The sequence below is a fragment of the Vanellus vanellus genome (genome assembly GCF_965231255.1).
Source record: "Vanellus vanellus genome assembly, chromosome: 7".
NCBI lineage: Eukaryota > Metazoa > Chordata > Aves > Charadriiformes > Charadriidae > Vanellus > Vanellus vanellus.
The window spans coordinates 15483399-15506509 of record NC_138912.1 but is presented as its reverse complement, the minus strand read 5'-3'; the positions used below and the strand labels follow the sequence as shown (position 1 = coordinate 15506509).

At 49.1% G+C, this 23111-nt stretch overlaps 2 protein-coding genes and 1 long non-coding RNA gene across 3 annotated transcripts in view; 1 reads left to right on the top strand and 2 right to left on the bottom strand.

Annotated features, from left to right (window-relative positions):
* Positions 1-1835: 1835 nt before the first annotated feature.
* Positions 1836-18333, bottom strand: ACTR1A (actin related protein 1A). Its single transcript, XM_082486173.1, has 11 exons — positions 18236-18333; positions 12512-12576; positions 11533-11608; positions 10637-10762; positions 9728-9852; positions 9168-9384; positions 5888-5980; positions 4991-5165; positions 4021-4082; positions 3630-3670; positions 1836-2992 (listed from the first exon to the last, which is right to left on the bottom strand). The coding sequence occupies exons 1-11, from the start codon at positions 18281-18283 to the stop codon at positions 2890-2892; spliced, it is 1131 nt and encodes a 376-aa protein (XP_082342299.1). The 5' UTR covers positions 18284-18333; the 3' UTR covers positions 1836-2889.
* An 812-nt stretch (positions 18334-19145) lies between these two features.
* Positions 19146-20426, bottom strand: LOC309674246. The gene is made up of 3 exons (XR_014269378.1): positions 20414-20426; positions 19692-19835; positions 19146-19171 (listed from the first exon to the last, which is right to left on the bottom strand). It is a non-coding gene; the product is annotated as an uncharacterized lncRNA (long non-coding RNA).
* A 249-nt stretch (positions 20427-20675) lies between these two features.
* SUFU (SUFU negative regulator of hedgehog signaling) overlaps positions 20676-23111 on the top strand; it is a 91596-nt gene continuing 89160 nt past the window's right edge. The window contains exon 1 of the mRNA XM_082486206.1: positions 20676-20939. Within this exon, the coding sequence (XP_082342332.1) occupies positions 20752-20939 (188 nt within the window). The 5' untranslated portion in view covers positions 20676-20751. The remainder of the gene's footprint in view (positions 20940-23111) is intronic.

Sequence of the window (23111 nt, the reverse complement as noted above, 5' to 3'; positions counted from 1 at the left end):
ATGATCTTTTCTGTATGGCTCAGTGTTTTTTTCTCACAGGTGGATCTAACTTTGCTGGGTTCATGCATTGCTGTAGGGCCACCACTCTGGTTGTACTGGAGAAAAAGGGACCGTTCCTCTCCAGCAAAACTGTGTGCTGGGGCCGGGGCCTGTTTCTGCAGGGGGCAGAGAGGATCAGCACTTACCCCTGCTGCTTTGGGAGGCCTCAGGGACTAGACTGTCCTGTTCCTTCAGCTTTGGAGGAGAAGTGTTGTGGCTGGGGACAGTTGCTGGCCTGGGCACTGTGGCACCTTCCCATGCCTGCTCTGGGAGCAAAGCTTGCTATGTTAGTTCTCAGCAAGTGCCTGGGCTGGCACCAGCCCTTCTCACGATGACAGTGGCATCACTGCCATCACCCTCGCTCAGCCAGGGCTGCCCTCGCTGCCTGCACCAGCCCTCCCTCACAGCTTCTCTCTGCCTCAGCTGCCCTTGGCCCAGAACATAATGGTTGCTGAGAAGAAAAGTAGCTTTGGACACCACCAGTGCAGACCACAGCTGCAGCCCAGGACTCTCCACCCTCTGCTCAAAACCCAGGTCAGGAAAGCAGTCCTGGCCCAGAGATGGTGTCTCTTTGCAGAGACTGGCCAGCAACAATTCTGCAGAGGCAAGAGAAGAACACAGGTTACCTCCTTAAAAATGCAAATGGGGGAAGATGAGGCCAGGAGGCTGCAGGGTTGTATATGAATGACTTTATTTAAGTACACTGGGCACCACCAGGCAACATGGTTTGGACAGTGTGCGAGGGAACAGTCAGGCAGATCAAGCAAACGCTAGATTGGAGACAGCACCTTTCTGTCCGATCACTGCAGGTTACAAAACGGAGCACTGCTGCTTCTGCAAGGCCAGCAGAGGGGCTGTGAGGGGGAGGAGGAGATGAGGGGCACTGCCTGGGCGGTGTGGGGTAACTGAACCCAGAGGGGTTAGCCTCTTCCCCTCTGCACGCTGCAGCAAACCAGCAAGAACACAACTGAGGTGGTGGGTTTTTTTTTCAGCAGAACAAGGCTGAGCATTGACAGCTCTTTTCTACCTGACAGGTTCTTGCTTAAAAAAAAGTCTGCTCCGATGGGGGTAGGTGAACAAGCAGCCAGGCCTCAGCTGGGAAGAGACCACCACCCGCCTGCAGCCTCTCTGAGCCCAGCACTGAGTCCCCAGAGTGTGGTTCCCACAGGGGCAACACGCTGCTGCTTACATTCATGTCCGCTGGGGCAATGCACCAGCTTTTGTCACGCCTCTGCAGCAGGCTCGCAGTGGGGCTGCAGCAGCCCTTCGGCTCTTACCCCATTTCTGCACCTGAGAGTGACCCCGAGGTGACGTGTGGCAATGAACAGAAAGGAAGGGAACAGGCAGGAACTGCCACTGAGCAACTCCAGCTCCACAGCTACTGCAGAAAATTGACGGTGGGGGAAGCACCAAATAATGCATAAGAAAACCTAAAGGGGAAACAGTGGCACAGCCCAATGCAAGCGGGTCTGCAGGCCTGCCTGCGGCTGTAAAAGCAGTAGAAGCAAAGCAGCCACCAGGTGAGCAGTGAGGCATGCGCAGTACAGCCCAACACTGCCCTTGCGACAGCCTCCTGCCCACAAACCTGCCGCCCACACCAACATCTTGGTACAGTTTATTGTCCTCTCATTTAGTGTATTCATAGAGAACAGCGTGACTCCCTAAAGAGCAGTTACCGGGTGGTGTCGCAGGGCTGGCTGGCTGTTGCACTAAGCACGTGCGCTGTGAACAGTGTTAGCATCAAACAATGAAGAGCTGGGTAAGAGGTGTTCAAAGAAGACCCAAAGCATAATTCCCAGGTGCTGTGGTCAGTATTTGAGATATCCTCAGACATTTCAATAAATAAAACAATTCTTACATTACAATGCACCTTTCCAATTATTATTTTGCCCCAGAATGGATAAAGTACACAAGAGTTATGCCTGGCTGCGAATACATGCTCCCTTTGCCCTGACATGGCAGGAAGGGGGGAAACAGCCTCAACTCTTACAGAGAAAGAACATGAGAACTCAGCACTGTAAATCTTGGCAGGTTGAAGGGGAAACACACAAGTGCCTTCACCCCCATTCTGGGGCACTTGCTTCCAGAGGAGAAAAGGTATTTAAAACAAGGTACAAGAGAATAACCGTCTAGTACAATGATAGCTGATTAGATTTGCTTTGTTCTACTCCATGCAATACAAACTAAGTCCTATCACCAACTTCTCCAGCTGCGGTGCAGACCCACACATCAGGCTAAGAAGTTACACACGCATACACGCACTCACACACCAAAACCAGTGGGGGCAAATGGGCTTAACTGTTGAGAATGTGCTCTCTCTCAATAAAAAATATATTAAAAACAACTTCAAAAACCTATTGATGGTGGAGACACTGCTGAAGAAGAAAGTAGCTATGGGGCCTCAGCTATGTGTTTCCAGACAATCCAGGCGTCGCAGCCGGGCTGGCTAAAGCCTGCGTGAGCAGTCTGCAGTGGTTGGCTCCCTTCTGGCTTGCTAGGCGGTTTCTATAAGCTGTTCCCTTTGTTTTTGCTTGCTTGTTTTGTTTTACAGTGACAAATGTGATTGCAATACAGAAATTAAGGGACTGAAATGAAAAAGGAATGGGCCATTCGGGAGAAATTCAGACAGGTATTTTCTCCTTTCCATTAAAAAAAAAACCAACAAAAATAAAAAAAAAAAAAGTTAGTAGTACTAATACAACCCTCCTGCTGCTGTCGTCTTTGCTCAGTGACATCGGGGCATGCTGGCGCACACACACACACACAGGCAGCTCTCAGACACTCGGACTCAGAAAAGCGAGTTTAGAACTGAAGTGAGTCTTCGGAGGAGACTGAGGACAGGTCCCAGGGCTAGAAGCTTTTTCGTTGGATGGCACGAGCTCCGTCTTCTTCATATTCCTTTTTCGAAACCCACATTTTCTTAAAAGTGTCCAGTGAAGCCAGGATAGAGCCACTGGGGAGAGACAGGCGTGTTACGGGTTAAAGGAAAATGTTGGGGGCACTCTCATCCTATCTCTGCAGAGATGAGCAGTTTCTACTGCGTGACACTTCCCCCAAGTCAGAAAGGTGCTGAGGCTCCCAGTTATCTCCAACAGAAATGCTCTCTGGACAGTCACTTCCCCTCCTGTTAGCCTCAAATGTGGCGGCGCTACAGAGCCAGTCACCAGCCACCCCCTCCCAAACGACCTGCTGATTGCTGCTCATCACATGGGATCTGGTCTCACTTTCTAGGATTGTGGAGCAGAGTTTAGTTCTCCCAATTTGCAGCAAAGACATACACAAGGGGGAGAATGTACCAGAGCCTCTGCCCTAAGAAATGTACTACCTGTGAGCTTGTTCCACCTTAGGCTGGACATTAAGGCTGGTAAGACAAGGAAAAATCACCAGGTCCTGCAGGCCCCTTAAGGACAGAAAGGGCCAAGGGGCTGGCAGTGCAGATGGAGTCAGGCTCAGTAACCACGCTGAGCGCTGCACAGCTGAATGATGAAACCCTCCCGACACACAGCACCAGAGGGGACAACAGCGTGAGTACCAGACTGCGCCTCCCCAGCCCTCATCCCACAGCAAGACTGTCACTGTGTGGGACATACCCAATCCACGTGGAATACAATCTCTCCTGAGGAGCTGATATCTGTGAGAAAGAAAGAATGAATCAGTACCTTCCCAAGCTCCAGTCTGCTCCTCCTGCCACGCTGCCCCCATTTCACTACACTTGACAAACAGAGGTGTGATCTCTCCCACTAGAAAGACACCCAGCAACACCCGCCTCCCCCCAGCCCCAAAACAGCCACCATGGTCCAGGATCCCAGACAGGGGTCATGTTGTCAGAGGAGCCACCTTCTCAGCAAATACTGTTGGGCTGTCTCAGGAAAGCTGTTTCTGTTTTGAAGCAAGTGACAGCTGCATTCTCAGCATGATTCTTTAAAGGCCACAGAAAAACACACACAGTAAGTGATAAACACAAAAGATAACGGCTCTTACCCTTATTTTAACGTCCTTCGGAGCTAGTTTCTTCACTTCACTCAACAGCCTGTCACCAAAGCCTACACAAGACAGAAAATGTGTAGTCTGAGCCCCTCAGCAAAATCCCAAGTTCCATCTACTAACAATGTGTCCACGTCCTATGCAGTCCTAGTCAAATATCCCACTCCAGATCTCACAGGGAGACCAGTTTGGAGAGGCACAAAACTCAGCCAGTGAGATAACGGGATTCTGTCTCCCTCAGGCGGATCTCAGACACTGGCACAATGCGCGTTATCCCTCAGCAGCAACTTGAGATGAGCAAACAAGATTTTTAGCCAGGAACACAGGTGGGCCAGTTCACTCCTCCTTCCCTGGGCATTCCTCCCGTGTCCAGCCCATTTGTACAGGGGAACAGGGTTTGAATGGGAAGACCAGGACTTATCTGGAGATGTCCACCTGTGGATAACAGGCTGATGGGTTCTGGCAGAGAAGATCTTTAAGTGGATGGGGGCCAGCTGAGCCCTGAGGGGATGGGTAGAAAGTTTTCTGCACACATGCAGCTGACCTTTCCTGCAGTACCAGGACTGCTGGACTCTCTCAGGTACCAAAGACCTAAGGAACCTCAGGAGATGCAAGAGCCTTTTAGGCATCCAGTCTCAACTATCCTGAACAGAGCAGCAGAAATGAGCACAATTATTCAGTCCTGATGCAGGCAGAGTGATAGGGAAAAAAAAAAAAAAAAAAAAAAAAAAAGATAAAAGCCCCCCAAGCCCAGGAAGTGACTGGGCAGAGGTGTCTTGCTTACCCAGAAGGGTATGACTAGGACTCAGGAAATTAAGCAATACCCCCCCACACCCCAAGAGAGCAGAGTTCCCACAGTCCTCATCTCACAGGACAAGTTGGGTGATCTAGGTTATCTTCCCAGTTTCACATGAGAAGGGAGCAAGAGATTAGGTATGTCACAGCCCACTAAAAGAGAGGTAGGAACCTTTGAAAAGTGTGGAGCCTCCAGACAGCACAATGTTGGAGAACAGCGTTCGCCTCAGGTCCATGTCTGATTTTTGAATGGCAAAAACAAGCACCTCGTGGAGTCCTTCACATTCCTCCCCTATCAGGTCTGGCCGGAACAGGAGCTCCGGGGCTCGAAATCGGGCAGGGCCAATCTGCAAGGGATCACAGAAGGAAAGAGAGAGCAATGTGGCTCTGTTCACTGTCTGCAGTTTGGGTCTACCTTTCTCAGGTGAAACTTCAGAGCAACAAAGTTTCCTGGACATTCGTGCTGCATCACTAGCTCCCAAGTGAACATCAGTTTGGTCTACTGCTCCTAGAAAAGGTGCTATTTCCATTTTGCAGATAAAAGAGATGAAGACACTTGCTCAGCCCCAGTACAGCAGGTCACTAGCAGAAAAGGAAGCAGATCCACCCCTGGTGCTGGAGGTAAGACCTGTATTTCCTCTCCTTCAACAATTCTATAGTGGGCTTAGTCTTTTGAAGAGTATTCCTTACTCACTCTTCAAAGCAATTGTTTCTTCACCTCTAGGCAGGACAAAAGCCACATACAAAACCACTGCTGAAATTACCCACACTCTGTTCCTGATCTGCATAAAGATTTGCTAGATCGGACCCTGCTCTCAAACAGCTCAGAGTCCCCATGGCCATACTGTGTCCTTACCCAGGATTTCCAGCAGAAGTTGTGAGGTTTATAATGAAGTTTTCTTCCCCTAAAAATTCTACTGCCCAGTCAACAGCCTGAGATGAGTTCTGGCCTTTTAAAATTATCCCCTCCCACCTAACACCACATTAAATTTCCCATCACTAGGCAGAAGGCTACTCTGGAAACCCCGTGCTTCACATCAGGAATCCTCCAAGGGTGGGCCTTACAAACCTCAATAGTACTTCCATCTGGCAGGTAGTACTGAGCCTTCTCGGTCTCCAGAGTCTCATCCTTCTGGGGGTTTATTGACAGGTAGCAGGCACGCTGGAAAGGAAAGAGTCAGGGAGAGGGAGATGAGAAGGGTAAGACTAAATGCCTCTGATAAAATACTTTTCTCACTAACAACCAAAATCCATGTATCCCTTTGGGGAGACCAATTTCAACAATATTTTGTACTGGGGAAAAGTCCTTTTGGGTTCACATCAGGCAAAATACCTAATTCATGCTACAGCTCCATGTGATGATTAGAGACACCAAGGATGCTCACACCCCCTCTAGCTGCTGCTCACGTCTTGCTTCCAAGCTCTCTCTTACTGTTTAGAAGTTACCTCCCTCTAGCACAGATGGTGTCACTATCCTGTGAGCGCTTCCAACCTACTGTACGGCAAAGTAAAACATGCACCTGAAACACCTTTAGTGACATTAACCTTGTATAAAGGTGCACTCAGATAACTTCACAACAGATTAGGAGCGTGAACAAAGTCCATTATTGCATTTCAACAGGGTAAATGATAACTAATAGTTAACAGCAAAAATTTCTTAACATGATCTAAGCTGCTCACTTCCCATTGCCCACCTACATTTTAAGTTACAGGAAACAAAATACTTTTAATTTTCAAACTGCTCCAGCAATCCATATGTTTCATTCCACAGTAGGCTTTGCTATTCCAAATTTTTATAATTTGGGGATTAAAAAAAAAAAAAATCTAAACAAAATCACCAGAATGTTTAGGTTGGAATAATCTTGAGATAATCTATCACAACCCCCTTCACTCAGGCAGGTCAGCTACAGCCGGCTGCCCAAAACCATGTCCAGTCATGTTTGGACTACCTCCACAGGTAGAGAATGTACAAACCTCTCTGGGCAACCTGCTACAGTGTTTGACCACCCTCACAACAAGCCAAAAAACGGAGAACAATGTTTGCAGTGAAGCAGATATAAGTAAGGGTTCCCCTTTTAAGGTAATTTCTCCTGTGAACTTTTCAACATCCCCAAGTTTCTTTCCTAATTTTTTGCCCCTTTAAAAAAAAACCAAAAAACAACAACAAAAAAAACCCACACACAAAACCAAAACCAAAAATCTCAAGTCAAACAGACTCCAACAGATCACAAGCAGCTTTTGGGACTGAGAAAAGCTCCCATGTCCAGGATCTCAGCTTTGTGCTTGCATTCAGACTGCATATCCAAACTTTTCCTGAGGCAAGAAAGCTGCAAACACAAGAAGCCACACTCAGCCCCTCAGATTTGCAAATCAAGTCACAAACGGCACCAGCATCAATACAAATCTCACTGCAAAGTCCAGGCACATATATCCCCAGCTAAAATTAATCTTAAAGTAAAGCAAAAGGTGTAGGTTGGAGAGCGAACAGCAGGTTGTTTCCTCTCTTCTTCGGCAGTCTCACTGGTGAAGGTAGTCAGTATGCAAAGCAGGACTTGGCTCACTTTCCCCTGCTCTTTGTTTCCCTAAGCATATAGTCCAGAGAAAAGATTGCACTGGTGCAAGACTTTGCACTTAACAGTCAGCGCAATGCCTTTTAATAGCTTCATCACCCAAGATGCAAAGGGAGCCTTGGCCATTTATGAAAAGTACAGGTATATTTCTGAAGAATACAAGCCTCTTGCTTTGTCCCATAAGGTCACTGCAATTGCACTGCAACTGATGCTTGATACAACAAAACAGGCTGCTTCTGAAGCACAAAATTCTCCAGCACGCCTCCAATCACTAGATCTTCTGGTCTGCAGTATCTGCACGTGTCAGGTTTTTTTCTCCCATTCAGCAATCAACACTTGTAGAACAGAGAGCCATACCAGGTTAAAATCTACAACCCTATGAAGTCTCCCGCTCTGGGTAACAGGCAAAAGCCATTCAGCAGTACCATGACATGAAGCACAAGCACTGCTCCCTCAGCACAGCCACGCTGAGCCATGGCCATGCAGAACAAGCAAACTATTTCCACTGTGGTCATTTGCCGGTAGGTCACAGGCTCAAGAATAGCTCAGTAACGCTCTCAAGCCCTAGCACAGGCTGCTGACTCAGCCCAGAGTTATCTGTGGCAACCATAGCTTGTGATGAGGGCACACAGCACAGCAGCAACTGCCAGGCATTAGCACACAGAAGTCACAGCCAGTACTGATCTGAAGACTGACCCCATATACTGAAGGCATGGATGCGCAGGCAGCCTGGAGTCACAGCCTTGCTGAAATCGGAGAGCAACCTGTCTCTGTAAACACAGCGATGCTGCAAAGCTGATGTGAGCAGGCACCAGCTCTGAGCTGTCCCACCTCTCTCCTCCTCTCTTGGCACACAACAGAAGCCAAAGTAACTGCTTTGCTAGGGATCTTAATCATGCCCTTCCAAACTGCTGCATAACTCTAAGGTCACTAAACACTGCAGACCCTATAAAGAGGGGAATCTTTTGTAAACGTGAATGCTGCAAGTGAATTCTTTCACAGAGGGAGGCAGGGGAAAGCAACTTGCAATATCCCACCCGTGATCCCTGCCTGCCATGGATTTTACAGAGCCTTGCCCTGAAGGGTAAACAAACACTAGTGAGAGGTATCATTAAACCCTGAGAAACCGCAGCACAAATAAATGCAAAACAGATTCTGTCTTCATCTCCATGTTAACAGTGCCTCAATAAGTATTAGATGTGACCTTGACTGAAAGTCTCCCAGAATACAGGATGGTTGAGGTTGCAAGGAACCTCTTGGAGGTCAACTTGTCCACCTGCCTTGTTCAAACAGGGTCACCTAGAACTGGCTGCTCAGGACCATGTCCAGATGGCTTTTGAATATCACCAAGGATGGAGACTCCACAACTCTCCAGACAGCCTGTACCAGTGCGTGGTCACCCTCACAGTAAAAGAGATTATGTTCAGACAGAACCTCCTGTGCTTCAGTTTATGCCTCTTGTCCTGCCACTGGACACCACCGAAATGAGCCTGGCTCTGTTTTCTTTGCACCCTCCCTTCAGACATCTATATACATTGATGAGATCCTCCCCAACCTTCTCTCCTCGTGGTTCAACAGTCCCAGGTCTCTCAGCCTTTCCTGATATGAGAGATGCTCCAGTCCTTTAATGATCTTAGTGGCCCTAGTCTCCCTCAGGCAGATAGAGGAATGAGGTGCAGAGCTAGACAGGCTGGCACTTGCCACTAGATTTCACAAGTCACAACTTCCCTTGGGCAGAATTCCCTTCTTGAGTTAAGACAGAAACAGACAGTGCATCACCTCCTTGATGGTCTTGACAATCTCAAACTCAGAGGTTGTGTGGAAGTCATAGCCTTCCTTCCGGAGATAGAGACGCAGGAAGCGTGAGACATCACGGCCAGCAATGTCAATCCGCATGATGGAGTGAGGCATGGCAAAGCCTTCATAGATGGGAACTGCATGGGTAACACCATCCCCGGAGTCCAGCACCACTCCTGTAGTCCTCCCAGTTGCGTAGCTAACAAAGGGGCAAATAACCAAGTCAGAACAAGCAATTCAAAGTGACCCCAAGCATGCAGCACATCCAGGCTCAACTCAGGGAACAGAGATGTCACATGAACAGGGGCTAAAAAAAAAAAAAAACACCAGCCCAAAACCTGGTTCTCGTCATAGTTCATAGATTTCCTGTAAACTCCTTATTACAGAAATTAAAATTGAATTTCAGTTCTTGCTCAAAAAGCTCAAAAAGGGGATAAGTCAGACATCAGCATGGTCTTCCACATTGGTTTTTTTTTGTTTCTGAAAAAAAGGATTTCATGGCAACATTTCACAAGCGCAAACCAAAGACGAAAGACACTTACAGGCTAAGCACAGCTTGCATGGAGATGAATAGTGCTGGCACATTGAAGGTCTCAAAAAACACCTCAGCAGCACGCTCTCTGTTCTTGCGTGGGTTTAGGGGTGCTTCTGTCAGCAGCACAGGATGCTGGTAAAGAAAACAAGGAGCTGTGCTGCAATAACCAGGAGACAGCTAGACATGTGTTCCTGCTTATTTATTCACTTTAGGAACAACTGGTGCAAGAGGACAGGTAGAAGGGAATAATTTCAGCTACTGAGCCGTATTAGGCTGTGAATAAGCCCTATTCAGTTGCAAGACCAGCAGGGTTCTGGTCTAGTTACCTGGTCTAGTTTCTGGTCTAGTGTTAGGAAATCTACTTTGTGAGTGACCCTGTCCTGTGAAGGATAAACAAGGTGACTCTCAGTCAGCCAGATTAGCCAAAATACACAGACCCTAAGAAAGGGTGAAGGCATATGCTCTTAGCACGAACAGGCAAAATATTCCTACTCCACTTATACAATCTATTGCTCTCAGTCATTTAATAATTTTTTGGTCAGCTTCTTCCAGACCACAGGACTGTGGTTTTCTCCTTCCTCACTTCAAATCATGTCACTGCTAAGTGGTTATGCCTGATGCACAGGCAGAACAGGAAAAGTTAAAAGCACTTGGCCTAGAGCAGAATCATTAGAGAGGGCATGAATAACAAAATCTGAAAGTCAGATTTTCAGTCAGGCCAGAACATTAGATCTGGGGTGGAATTCTGCTTGGATGCTTCTTGTGCAGTATCTCCCGAAAGAGCCTAATGTAACAACAGACACATTTAGAAAGAAAAGCAAAGGAAGAGTCCCAAATCTTTCCTGGAGTTCCAAGGCTCCTGGTCTTATATACACATTGAATGATGCCTATGCCATTACAAAATGAGGTATCTCACCTCCTCGGAGAATGTCTGAAGCTGGTCTTTTGAATACACATACTGCCAAATGCGCTCCATGTCATTCCAGTCCTTCACTATGCCATGCTCCATCGGGTATCGGATCGACAGGAGACCTCTGTGCTCCTGAGAAAACAGAAAGGACAATAGAGCATACCTATGAGACTCAAACAGTCACATTTCTGAGCACCACGACTATCATTTAATATCAGACACACTTTCTGATTCCACTAAAAGACAACTTATGTCTAGCATATAGGGGGGAAAAAAAGAACATTAATCACAAACGTCTCTCCCAGCGAAGTATCCACAAGATTAAACAAGGCTTTTTTATACCAGGTAGGAAAGTCTGGCATTTGCAGAGCACATTCCATCCTAACACTTTTCAAGCCAACATACAGACACCTATCAAATGGTATCATTGTTCTACAAGCTCAGTCATGATATAACACATCACAGGGTGGTATTGAGGGAGATAGTTTGGAGGGCTCACAAGAAACGTGAGACCATACGACTACATGCTGACAAAAGCAGGACTGTGGAAAGCAAGCTTCTTGCCCACACCAGGGAGATAAAAGGCAACCAAGTAGGGTCCATTTCTAAAGTTTCCAGTCAAAAAGATGGGGATGTAACCATACAGACTTAGAAGTAGCCTAGAAAAAAAGAGAGATACAGAAAGACCTGGAAAAAAGTCTGTGGTCAGCAGACTGGCACAAGAATTTAATGAAGCTTCCCACTCCACCTTGGACACACTTAAAAGCGACAATCTATTCTGTTCTTCAGATCTATACACTGATATCAAGGAACCACAGCCCTTTTAAGCACAATTGCTACAGCCTCTCCTTACAGCAGCATACCAAAATATATGGAGAAGTGCAATATACAGGTTTTCTTACCTCTGCCTTTGGACCAATGAAAATGTCCCCTTCTAAAGCACCAGCCATAACACGAACATGCTTTGGTCTGCCCACACTGGAACAGAAGCAAGAGTATAAATGCATCTACAGAGAGAGCCCAGATGCACCCAAGGATTAACTACTTCGCGTTCCTCTCTGTCCTAACCAGTACTTTCTAAAGCAATCAGCAAATCTGGGGGCACTACCAGGTGCAGACAGACCCGCATTCGCTCTGAGCTACTCTCAGAATCAGAGGTAAAGGGAACAGATTGCAGACAGTTCTGAATTGGCAAGACATAAGCCAGCCGAGTCTGGCCACACTTTCCCTGATGATTCAGGACTTAATTGTTCCAACAGTGCCTGAGGTGAACATGGCTAGACTGAGCAATGGTCTGAGCTGACAGATCCACATGGTGTTGCCTGACCTCAGGTAGGCTTCTCAGATTAGACATATATAGTCCCATACCCCACCTCAGCATACAGAACACATTGCTCAGAACACAAATACACTCATTAAAACCCTACCCCATTGAAAATAAAAGCCAGCAACTATTCAGAGTTTCTGACCCAGCAGTCCTTCTTCCAGTAAAACTCTTAGAAAAGTTCCAAGGAAGTTTGGCAGGAACCAAAGCATCAGACGACACACCAAAAAAAAAAAAAAAAAATAAAATACAGGTCTTCACACCTCTTGTCCCAACATTGTCTTTCTCCCAGTTCTTTTCCTAATGTCTCAAGACTAAAGAGTCCTACAGCTTTGGTTGGGTGTTGACCCTGTCAAAATGATGTAATCTTTTACGCCCGCCCAGAAAATCTCAAAGTGCTTAATAGCAGAGATCCCTTCTCCCTGATGCTTCTGTGCAACAGGCAGAAAAAGAATAACTCATTTCTCCAGTTACAAAATTGGACCATTCTTCCCCTCTACTTATCACAGAACTGGTACACAGTAATAAGAACTTACCAAGACCAGCAGAATACTTACTAGTTTGGAAAGCAGTATTTCGGTATTTGATCGCCTGCAAAACCTGCTTTAATCACACCCGAGCCCTGTGGAAACAACAGATAAATACATGAACTTATCATTTATTCAGTCACCTTTGTAAGTTTTAAAGGAGTAGCAAAGTACATCAGCACTGCCAGATCTTTTCCTTTTTAGTAGGAATAAAGCTCCCCAGGGACTGATCCTCCAGGAAGGCTTGGGGATGGGAAAGTGCCAGCAGGCCAGCTCGGCCACTAGAGGGGAGTAACTGGCACCCTTCCTGGCAGCGACACATCTCACACAGCACAAACACTCGGGAGCATCCGGTACTGCGCTGCAAACACACTCAAATGCCGCTCCATACAGGCTAGTATTCTTCTACCCAGTGGTATTGCTAGGGGTGCAGGAGGTTAAATCCAAGCTCTGCAGCTCTCTGTCCATCTTAAATACTCTCTGGGTGAAGGAGAGCACTCCAGAAAGCCAAGCAAGAGCAACCAAACCCCGCCGGCTTCAGGGGCCACTGCTAAATGGAGGAGGATGAAGGCTGTAGGCCTCTTGGAAGCAGCAGCTTTGGAAAGGATGGCAGGAGGGTGGATAAAGTCAGAGAAGAGAGTAGGAGGACTGTGTGAAACAGGCTGGAGCAGAGACTAGGGAAAAGAAGATCAGGTGCTGGATAAACTAGCTAACACTAAAGGAGGCAGGTCGCAAAAATGTGGTCAGAAAAGACACTGGAAATGAACCCAGACTGGGGTCTGGGCAAAACAAAGGTTCCAGTCAGACTGCAAGGGGAAGAGCTGGAGGCAAGAAGAGCAGCTGACAGGACAGGGCTTGTTTAGAAGGGACAAGGAAGAATTAGGTATGGCAGTCAGAAAGGCACAAATCCAAAAAGCCTTCTGCCATACACAAAGCAGCACAAGCAGCAAACACAGAGTGGGTAAAACCAGCCGCAGGGAGGCTCTGGCAGGGAGTCAGTGCCGGGCATCTGGCCCCACAGCTCCCATCCCCATCAGTATCATCCGGAGGCATCCTGGGAACCCCATCATCAACTTGGATCTGTGCTGACTCCTTCCCCTCCTCCATTTCCTCTCCCCGCACAAAGGAATGACATCTTGAAACAATGAGCAGCTTGCAGGAACACCCAAGTTTTGCTAAGGAGCGGATTTTCATGGGATCTCCTCAGATAAGCCGTTTCACCAGTAATCCCAGACTACCACAGGAGCAAGCTCTTCTGCAGAAAAGAGGAGCAGTACTGCTTCATGCTGTACTGGGAACAAAGCATGCAACTTTTCATTGAAACCTGTGAAGTGCCTGTTCACTCTCAAGGGCTCTGCAGCAGGACTGCTCTGTTTTTGAGGCCAAAAAGACATTTTGGATGCCCCAGAGCATTTTAAAATGAGTAGTGACGTACTTCCTCCACTGCTTTCCTCTCGCCTCCACCTCTGCATGGGTCAGCATCACTGCTTTCACTTGGAGGCTGAGGCCAAATGAGTTGCTCAGGGCTCTGGAGACAAGCTCTGGCTGCAGCGGTTTCTGACGGTGCTGTCCCAGCCGCCTGCCCTGTTCCAGCGCCAGAGGTTACCAGCCAGAGCAGGCTCAGCAGAAAAGAATGCAGGGCGGCCTCAGCCTCTCCAGTTCACAGTCAGGCGCCTTATTCCCAACCTACTCTCATCAGCAGTTTCAGCCGAGGTGCTGGGCTTTGCACAGAGCATGTGCACTCTGCCACCAGGGACGGGGCACTCCTGCCTTAAAACCGCCAGTCAGATTTGCCAGGATGCATCTGTAAGATACGAGTATCAGGAAGACTCTGCGAACCAGACCTTGCTAGTTATAAAAGATATAAAAGATAGATCGCTCAAATCCTGGTCTCCTGACAAACTCCTGCAGCCAGGCTGGCTCCAGGAGCACACCCAAGCTGGCAGCCAGGCAGGACTACTCCCTCCGGGCAAGAGGGACTCCGCTTCAGTTTCACCCCAAAGTCTACACTAATGGGTACCAGTGTGACAAAGTGGCCTGCAAAGTGTTAAAAAGATTTGCCTTTAGACAGACTGTCTTCTGGCTATTCACTTCAAAGCGAAGCAAGGAATAAAATAAAAGCACTATTTTGTCTTTCCTTATCATACCTTATAAACAACACTATACTTGGGAAATAATACCATCCTTTGTCAAGCCTTGTAGCAAAAAAGTTGAATCAAACGCCATAACGTAACTACATTAGAATACTGTGCTTATTGAGTATTTTATTTAAGATAATGACTGATCTTGCTGCCAGCACAGTCTGCTACTGGGAAGTGGTTTCAGGAGAACAATGATGCTCCTATTTTAACGCAGGGATTGAAACTTCCTTATGCCAAGCCAAAAATTACCCAGCGTATCCTGGTGAGATTCCCAGCAAGTTATGCACTTTAAAATTTAAAAATTGAAGTTCAAAGTTAACTGAAAGTGTCAGTAGTTCAGAAATCCTAGCTGGAGTCAAAGACAAATGACTGTTTTCAATGTGCTGGTAGGATGGGACGTCACCACAGTTGTGCTTCCAAGTGCCTGGGAATAAACCGAGCACAGCTGTTCACAATCTCCACACTACAAAGACCTGACAGCATTTATTGACCTCTTCAATTTTTCTTTAAAACATTTTACTTCTTTGAAGATACGTGTGCACTGAGTAAATCTATTTATTATAGTAGCTTAATTTGAAATTCCTATACAACGAGGGGAAAAGGTTTAAGTTTTGAAAACAAACCTTGGCTGATTCAGAAGGTTTAAAGTAAAGACCATTTTTTTCACCTTTGTTTCAGATAAGCAAAACCACATGCATCCTCCTTTCTGCTACAAACTTTGATTTATTAAAATTTACAAGAATTTAGAAATTAACCTCCCTCCACCTGTAGCTATCCTGGCTAGGCTTTCATCCTATTTTGTTTGGGGTTTTTGTTTTGCCTTTTTTTTTTTAATCTGAGCAAAAAAATAAAAGAAAAACTACATGTCAAATGTAAAGGTCAAGGAAGATAAACACAAGGAAAATTCTTCTGAGTTCCCTGAAGTAACAGAACATGCCTCTTCCACTAGCTCTGTAGCTAGTCAGTTATTGATTCATTCATCTTTATGCATTTAGAACTCAAATTTAAACAGAAATCACCAAGAGAGTCAATCTGCCATGTAGCACTTTTTATGGACAGTGCACATTTCATATCATTGTAGAACTATTTTATTAGATATACATTTTATAAGAACAAGAACAAATCGAAGACAACAGCCTTTGCTGACAGCTCAGCTGTTTAAAATGCCACCACTTAGACTACAAAGCCAAATTTTACCCTCTTTTATGTAAACAGAGGCAATTCCATGGAGGTCAAGGAATTTGCACTTGCTTAGGCCACAGCTGAACCATGCTTTATATTTACATGTGCATTACATTCATCAGGGCTCCCAGACCATTTGGTTCAGAGAGAGCTTGTTGGAGTGGGAACACAGCTCTTCAAAATGACTTATTGGACAAGGAGGAGTCTTAAGGTTGTGCTGAGGTACAGCTCCAGCCTCTCCCTGTATATTACAAAACTCTCCCTGCTGAAAACACACAGCTGAGTGTACTGTTTGGTAAGAGAAAAAACCCTCCTTGTTGAGTTTTTAGCTACCTACCTTAATGTCCTTTCAGAACACACCAAGAACTAGAGCAGGGCTGGGATTGGTGGGAGCAGGGGAGTATCTGCCTCGTTCACCAGCACAGTACCTCATTGCCCCCTCCCATCCACACGAATACATGAGACGGGATAACATTCAGTCTTGGAAAAGCTGCCTGCAACTCTCTGAGGAGAAGCAGTAATGAGGCAGCAGGAACAGCGGTACCTGCTCTGTGCAGCTCCGCTTCCCATCTTGCCTGAACTGAGAAGAGTACCAAAAATGCAGTGTCACCACGAGGCTCCTCAGCTGACAGCCTGCCAGCATTAAAGGCAGACGTCACAACAACTGCTTCATTCTACTTCTTGTACAGGCAGGGGAAAGGAGGGGACTCATTCATCACAGGCAAGAAGAATTAGCTTTTATAAGACCAGCTGATAAAATGAGAAAAGAAATAGTCAATTGCCGGCACATGAGCCCTTCTTCAGGTTTGAAGTAGGGGCAGCAATCATTGCACTAAATAACAAAAGGACAGGCTGAAATTAGATATGGGCTGCTATTATACGACTCCAGCACAACAAACTCATCCTCACAGTACCAGAGTGCCTGGAAATAACTCGAATGGTTAGCTAATCACTCAACACCACAGCAGAGTCAGTGCTACTCCAGTCACTTCTAAGAACAATCAACCTAACTTATTCTTTAATGTCTCCAATCCGTAAGATAATGTGCTTTTCTCCACATAGTCAATTCTGCTTAATCTCCTTTTCCATTAGATATTTTCCTCCAATGTCTAACCTAAATCTCTCTGCTGTGATTCCAGGGGAAGAAACAAAACCAAAACTGTATCAGAGAGCTCAAGTTGTAGAGCAGAAATTGGGATCTATAATAAAGAAGAGGTCAGAAGAATAATTGGCTTGATCTGAGGAGACCTACAGTCATCCACCTTATGGGAAAAAAAAGAAAAAGGCAATAGGCTGAGAAGCACAAGGCTAGCAAGTCCACATGTCATATGGCAAAAAGATTTTGCAGAAATTAAGATGATGGAGAAAGAATGGAGGACAACACCGACCCTTTGAAACAACAAAATCTGAATCATTGGCAGTAGAGGTCAGAAGGGAGGAGGAGCGTAAATTTGTGATTCACTACACTGAAGAAGGCTCCCTCCAAGATATATGCTCCCACCCCTTCCTGGATGGTCCTTTCTCTTGGGATGCCAGCATGCATGGGACTAATCACAACTGGACACAGAAGTATCTCATTCATCTCAAACCGATGAGATAAATCTCAGTTACCCACACAGGTTGAAGGTCTGCTTTGAGCTAATGAGAAGCATTAATAGCTAGGAGCAGCCATTTGCGACACCACACCCCGCTGTCAAATTACAGCTGATGCAACCCGCGCTGGGAGCAGTTCCTGGAGGAGCTCTGCCTCCTGCGGCCTTCGGCAGGGGAGCCCCTGCCTTGCTGTGGCCGCTGGGCGGGGGTGGCCGGTACTGGGGGTGGCCGTCCCCCTTTCGCTGGGCCTGTGACGGGGGGAAGGGATGGCTGCAGCGTGTTCTCTCCAGCACGGTCCGACAGCGAAGAGCTGCACGCCGGCAGCCCGGGCCCACCAGCCCCCATTGTCCCCCAGGCACAAAGAGGGACGAGGCGGGGCGGCGGGTGCAGCCCCGCCTGACGGACAGCTCGAGCTGCCAATGAGCACAGGTGCTCACCGCGAGGGCGGGGCAGGACGCACCCCGCTAAGGCAGGTAACGGCGGGCCGCCCCCGCTGACTGACAGCCGCCCCAGCCAATGGGGTCGCCCCGCCCCTCCCTGCCAGCAGGCACCTCGGCGGCAGCGGGGACCGCTCCCCACCAGCGAGGGGCAGCGGCCCTCCGGCGGGTGACGGGCAGACACCTCAGCCAATCGCACTGCGCCGACCCGCGGCGACCCCGCCCCGGCGGCGGCCTGCGAGGACGCAGCGTACGGCGCCGTACGAGGGCCCGAAGCGGCAGCCAGGCCGGGGGGGGGAGGGGACGGGCGGGGCGCGGCCGTCCCCGATGACAAAGGGCTTGCGGCCCGCGGGCTCTTCCCGCCCTCCCAGCTCCCGGGACGCGCGGCCGCTCGCACTCACGTTGTCTATGACGACGGGCTGGTTCGCTATCACGTCGTAGGACTCCATGGCGAGGAGCCGCCGCAGCCACCCGTCAGGGAGCAACAGCCCAGCCCTCGGCGGCGCATGCGCGGAAGGGCAGCGCGGAGCCGCCTGGGTGATGTATTCCTCCGGCCGCGGTGCCTGCTGGGAAGTGTAGTCCGCCCCCCGCGCGGCGCCTGGTGGGAAGGCGTGCCGGGAGCGGGGCATGCCGGGAGATGTAGTGCGGGAGATGTAGAAATACAAAATGCAAAAATACCCACGGGCTGCAAACTGCCTTTTGGGCGTGAAACCCGAGTGGGGCGGTGGGTGCTGTGTTCCGGGGGGCAACTGTGCGCTTCCACCAAAACCCACTGGATTTCAATTGGCTGATTTCCAGTTTAATAGATTTTTTTTCCCCCACTATTTTTCTAATTAGAAAAAAGTGATCACATCGCCTTCTGCGGAGGAAATCTGTCACTAATGAAAGCGGTTCACTGTCCCATCACTTCGTGGGATCACCTCCACAAACTGCTGGTCATAAGGCATCTGTTCTCCCAGTATTACCTGGTTTTGCTGCATTTTTTTGAGGCATGGGAACCAGAAAAGAAGTGTTGGTACAAAGAACGCACATAATACGCACCCCAGTATTAAATAATGTGCCCCCTCTTGTTTTCCATTTGCTCTGTGCTCTAAAAGCACTTTGAAGAACCGATGACAGACAAAGACACTAAAATGATATGTACTTGAAACTCTGAGCAATATCACTGGGTCTTGAAATTAGTGAAAATGAACTTTGTTGCCAGTCCATGCACATGAGGGCTGGCTCAGAACTCGCCCATCTCCTCCGCACCTTTCATGCTGACACTGAGGCTTTCCTTCTGTAGTTTCTGCCTTCAGCCCGAGCAGATCGTCTCGTCTCAGATATTCACCACTTACCTAGCATAAAAGAGGGGTTATTTTGTAAGACAGAATTGAGGGGGTTAAATTATTTCAAGACCAGTATTGTATCACCTCAGTAAATGCCAGGAGAGACTCGTTATAATGTGTGTATTAAGCCAACACAGCATTTCATACATGGCTCTGTTACGTTTATCTTCTCAACTGGCTGTAATTAACACAAAATTGTCACAAAAAGTAGTATCACAGTAACAGGACAAGTGAATTACCGTTGTTTGTGAGAAGCAGCGATTCATGAGAATGCCAACTGCTTACCTCCTTTCTCAGTGGATAATCATTTGTCTGCTTGCCAGCTTCATGACTATATGTGATCTCCTAAAAGCTATGTTGTGAACATTGCCTTTAGAACAAACTCTCAGCTATTTAAATGACAAATGCAACAAGCAGGAGCACTTGTCCTGTCCTCTCAGCACTCTATAGCTAATGTTTTCTCTATGCTGATTGAAAAGCTCTAGCAAAGACATGTAGGACTATCCTATGGCGGTTCACACATACATACGAGGTTTTGCAGGACCACAGATGTAGCTGCAACTCAGGAATGAGCCAGACCTTCAGCGTGCTTGGTACACTGGTTAAGATCCTCGATCGGGCAGCCCTTGAACTTCACCTATTCTGCATTGCTTCTCGGGTGCCTCTGAGGGACCTACAAATACAGAAAGGTGCACGGGGAGAATAAAGGTGCTGTGAGGATTGGCGAAGGGATAGAGAAAGCCGTGACGAAAGCCGTAAGAGCAGCAGCGAGGAAAATAAGGCACAGTCCCACAGAACCACGGGGCTGCGAACAGCCGGAGACGAGCGGGGCGCCTCGCAGCCAGCCCTGCTGATGGAGCCCGACAGAAGCGGCTGCCCAACCGCTGCCCTTTACAGCCTCACCCCTTCACCTAACACCGACACAGGCTTCAGCACCGGGGCTGGGGGCGGCTGAGGCCGGGGAGCTGCCCCAGGACGGGCCCTGCCCCGCTGTCGGCCCCCTGGGCGAGCCGGGGGCCGGGGAAAGCGCCCGCCGGGCCCTGCTCGGGCCTCCCGCCCGCCCGGGCGCTGCCGGGGCTTCTCACCGCCCCCTGCCGCGGGGCTGCCCCCGAGGACGCCCCACGGGGATCCCTCCTCTTCCCTCAGGGCCACCCCGGTACCGGTTACCCTCCCGCCCGCCCCAGACCACCCCCCCGGTCCCGCCCGCGGGACCCGTCCCCCTCAGCCCCGCGCCCCCCGGCAGCTCCGCACCGCGCTCCCCTCAGCGCCCGGGCCGGGACCCGCCGCCGCCGCTAGAGGGCGCGCTAGCGGTGCGGCGTGTGGGGGGGGGGAGGGAAGTGGCGCGGCCGCACCTCCGTGCCGCGCGCTGCCATTGGCGGATCCGCCGTGTCACTCATCGTCGCCCGGGCAGCGGGGCCCGCCCCCTCCTCCCGCAGCGCCGCGCCGCGCCGCGCAGCGCCGCTTGGGCCGGGCCGGGCCGGGCCGGGTGCGCGTCGAGCCGGGAGCGGAATCGAGCCGAGCCGAGCGGGCCGCACCGGGACGGGACGGGACGGGACCGGACCGGACCAGCCGCCTCCGCCGCGCCGGACATGGAGGGTGTGCGGCCTGGCGGGGGTACCCCCGCGGGCGGGCCGGGTTCAGGCTCGGGGTCCGGGTCCAGTTCCAGCTCTTTCCCGTCGCTCTTCCCGCCGGGGCTGCACGGTATCTACGGCGAGTGCCGCCGCCTCTACCCCGACCAGCCCAACCCGCTCCAGGTCACCGCCATCCTCAAGTACTGGTGAGGCGGCCGGGGCTGCGGCCTGGAGGGGGGCGGGGGCCTTGTGTGGGGCTGGGGGGAGCAGTGGGGCCGGGGACCCTGTGTGGGGCTGGGGGGGAGCAGTGGGGCCGGGGACCCTGTGTGGGGCTGGGGGGGAGCAGTGGGGCCGGGGACCCTGTGTGTGGTTGGAGAGGGTTTGGGGGAGCAGTGAGCGAGGGAGGAGTAGTGGGGTTGGGGGAGGCTCGGGGGCAGCGGTGGGGCTGGGGACACCTCATGGGGCGGAGGGAAGGAGGTAGTGGGGCTGGGGAGGGTTGCAGCAAGGGCGGAGGGACTAGAGATTGCATGCGGAGTTTGGGGTGAGATGCGAGAGTTTTGGGGTTGTGTGGTGGGGCTGGGGGAAGAGTCATTAGGGATGTAGTTGGGTGCTTGGGAGGTGTATTTGGGAAGCTTCCTGTGGAGGATGTTCTGGGAATAGAAGGAAGGGTCTAGGGAGGGATGCACTGAAGACAGGAGTATGTATTGGGGCTTTTGGGGTGATTTGGAGCTTCCCTGAGTGAGGAGTGGCTGATGAGGGCCTTGGCTGGGGCAGGTCATAGGAAAAGGGAGCATGTGTTACTCAGTGGCGGGGTTCCTGCAGAGGGAGGATGGCTGGAGTTTCCCCTCCTGGACAGGAAGCACGAGCTCTATCTTCTGGCCTGGAGCTTGGGGTTCAAGTATGGCCAGCAGAGACTGGAGTGAACCTGTGTTCCAGCCTCCAAGTCAGATGCGTGCTGTGCACGTACCCATAAAACCCACGGGGCACAGCCAGCTTCTCTTGCCCTTGCGTAGCCATGTGTTATCTCAGACTGCGAATCTGCTGTGTACTGTCTCTGCTGACACAGTGTCTGACACCAGTAACAGCAGTTGTTTATGTGGGAGACTGGCATGAAGGAAGTACTTGGATGTTTAGCTATCAAGATAAGTGTCTAGGCCTGTGCAAAGAGGAGTTCCTTTTGCTTTTTACTATCACTTTGCTGCTCAACCCCCTCTTCTGGGCCTAAGGAACACGATCAGGTCACCACTGAGCGTTTGATGGACCAGACATTGACCAGTCCCTACTCCAGCACTTGGAAAAAGTTTAGTAAATGCTCAACTTCTTTATTTACAGTTCATTTTAACCTGTATGTCTCTATCTGTTTGAGTCCTGAGCAACAATAACATCCTCCCTGTGTTCTGCTCTGACGGCCAAACTATCGCTGTCATCTTCCAAAGAAGTGTTGTTTTTTATGCAGTTATAGCAAGACATATGTCTGTTAGCCCTTATTGCTTAGGGGGGTTCTTTGTACTTAAACTGACACAGTGTGTCAAGATAAGATATTGCAAATCTGAGACCTCAAAATACAAATAATTTCTTAATCATCTGTGTGGGTCAGTGCTGTGGTACTTCGGTGGTGCTCTGATCAGTCTGTTTTTATACCCATTTCTAATCTTGGATATACAAGCTTGATGAGTTTCCAGTCACCTTCATTTGGGAGTCAGTACTTCTTTTCCGTCAACAGCTTAAAACAATACTGACTAGAGTGACGTAAGATTTGTGTGTGATGGAGGCAGATTTAGGTTTATAACAAAGAGTGGCAAAACCCCTTGTTTGGGAAGAAACCTTGCAGCTTGTTTGCTTAAGGGGTTGATTAGAGCTTCACTGCAACTGGAACTCAAACACTCAATAGAAAAACTACTATTAGCAGCGATGGTCAGTTGCAAGCAAGAAGTAATGTGAAGGCCTGTTTATCCTGGCATTTTCTACTTAACGGTTCTTCCGACTGTCAGCTCAGTTGGCAGCAAGAGCCGAGAGCTTCGCTCGTAGAAATCAGAGATGAGCTTCTTACTGCTGTCGTGTCCAGGAAATTCTTGTGTGAGGTCTAGCCTATGCATACCTACAGGTACTTTTGATAACAAACTTGGCAAAATTTGGAGGTTGATTTTGTTGAAGTCTGGTGGAGTGACTTTTGCCACCGCTTGCTCTCCTTGAGTCTGCACTGCTCTGCCTGGCTGCCAGCTATTAGTTAGTTTAGATTAGAAGAGGAAATTGCTGAACAAAGTTCCCTGCCTTAGGAGAAATATTGTAACACTAATCAGCATTTAATTATATGTATCAGTTTCTCTATGGTTAGCAGCTTTTTTTTGTTGTTCAGAGAGCTAAAGTTATATTCTTGG

Coding starts and splice junctions, on each gene's coding strand:
- ACTR1A (XM_082486173.1), bottom strand. CDS start 18,283: ATGGAGTCCTACGACGTGATAGCGAACCAGCCCGTCGTCATAGACAAC. Junction 12,577..18,235: donor AGCCCGTCGTCATAGACAAC/GTGAGTGCGAGC, acceptor TTGTTTCCACAG/GGCTCGGGTGTGATTAAAGC. Junction 5,166..5,887: donor CAGATGGAAGTACTATTGAG/GTTTGTAAGGCC, acceptor GATCCCTTGCAG/ATTGGCCCTGCCCGATTTCG.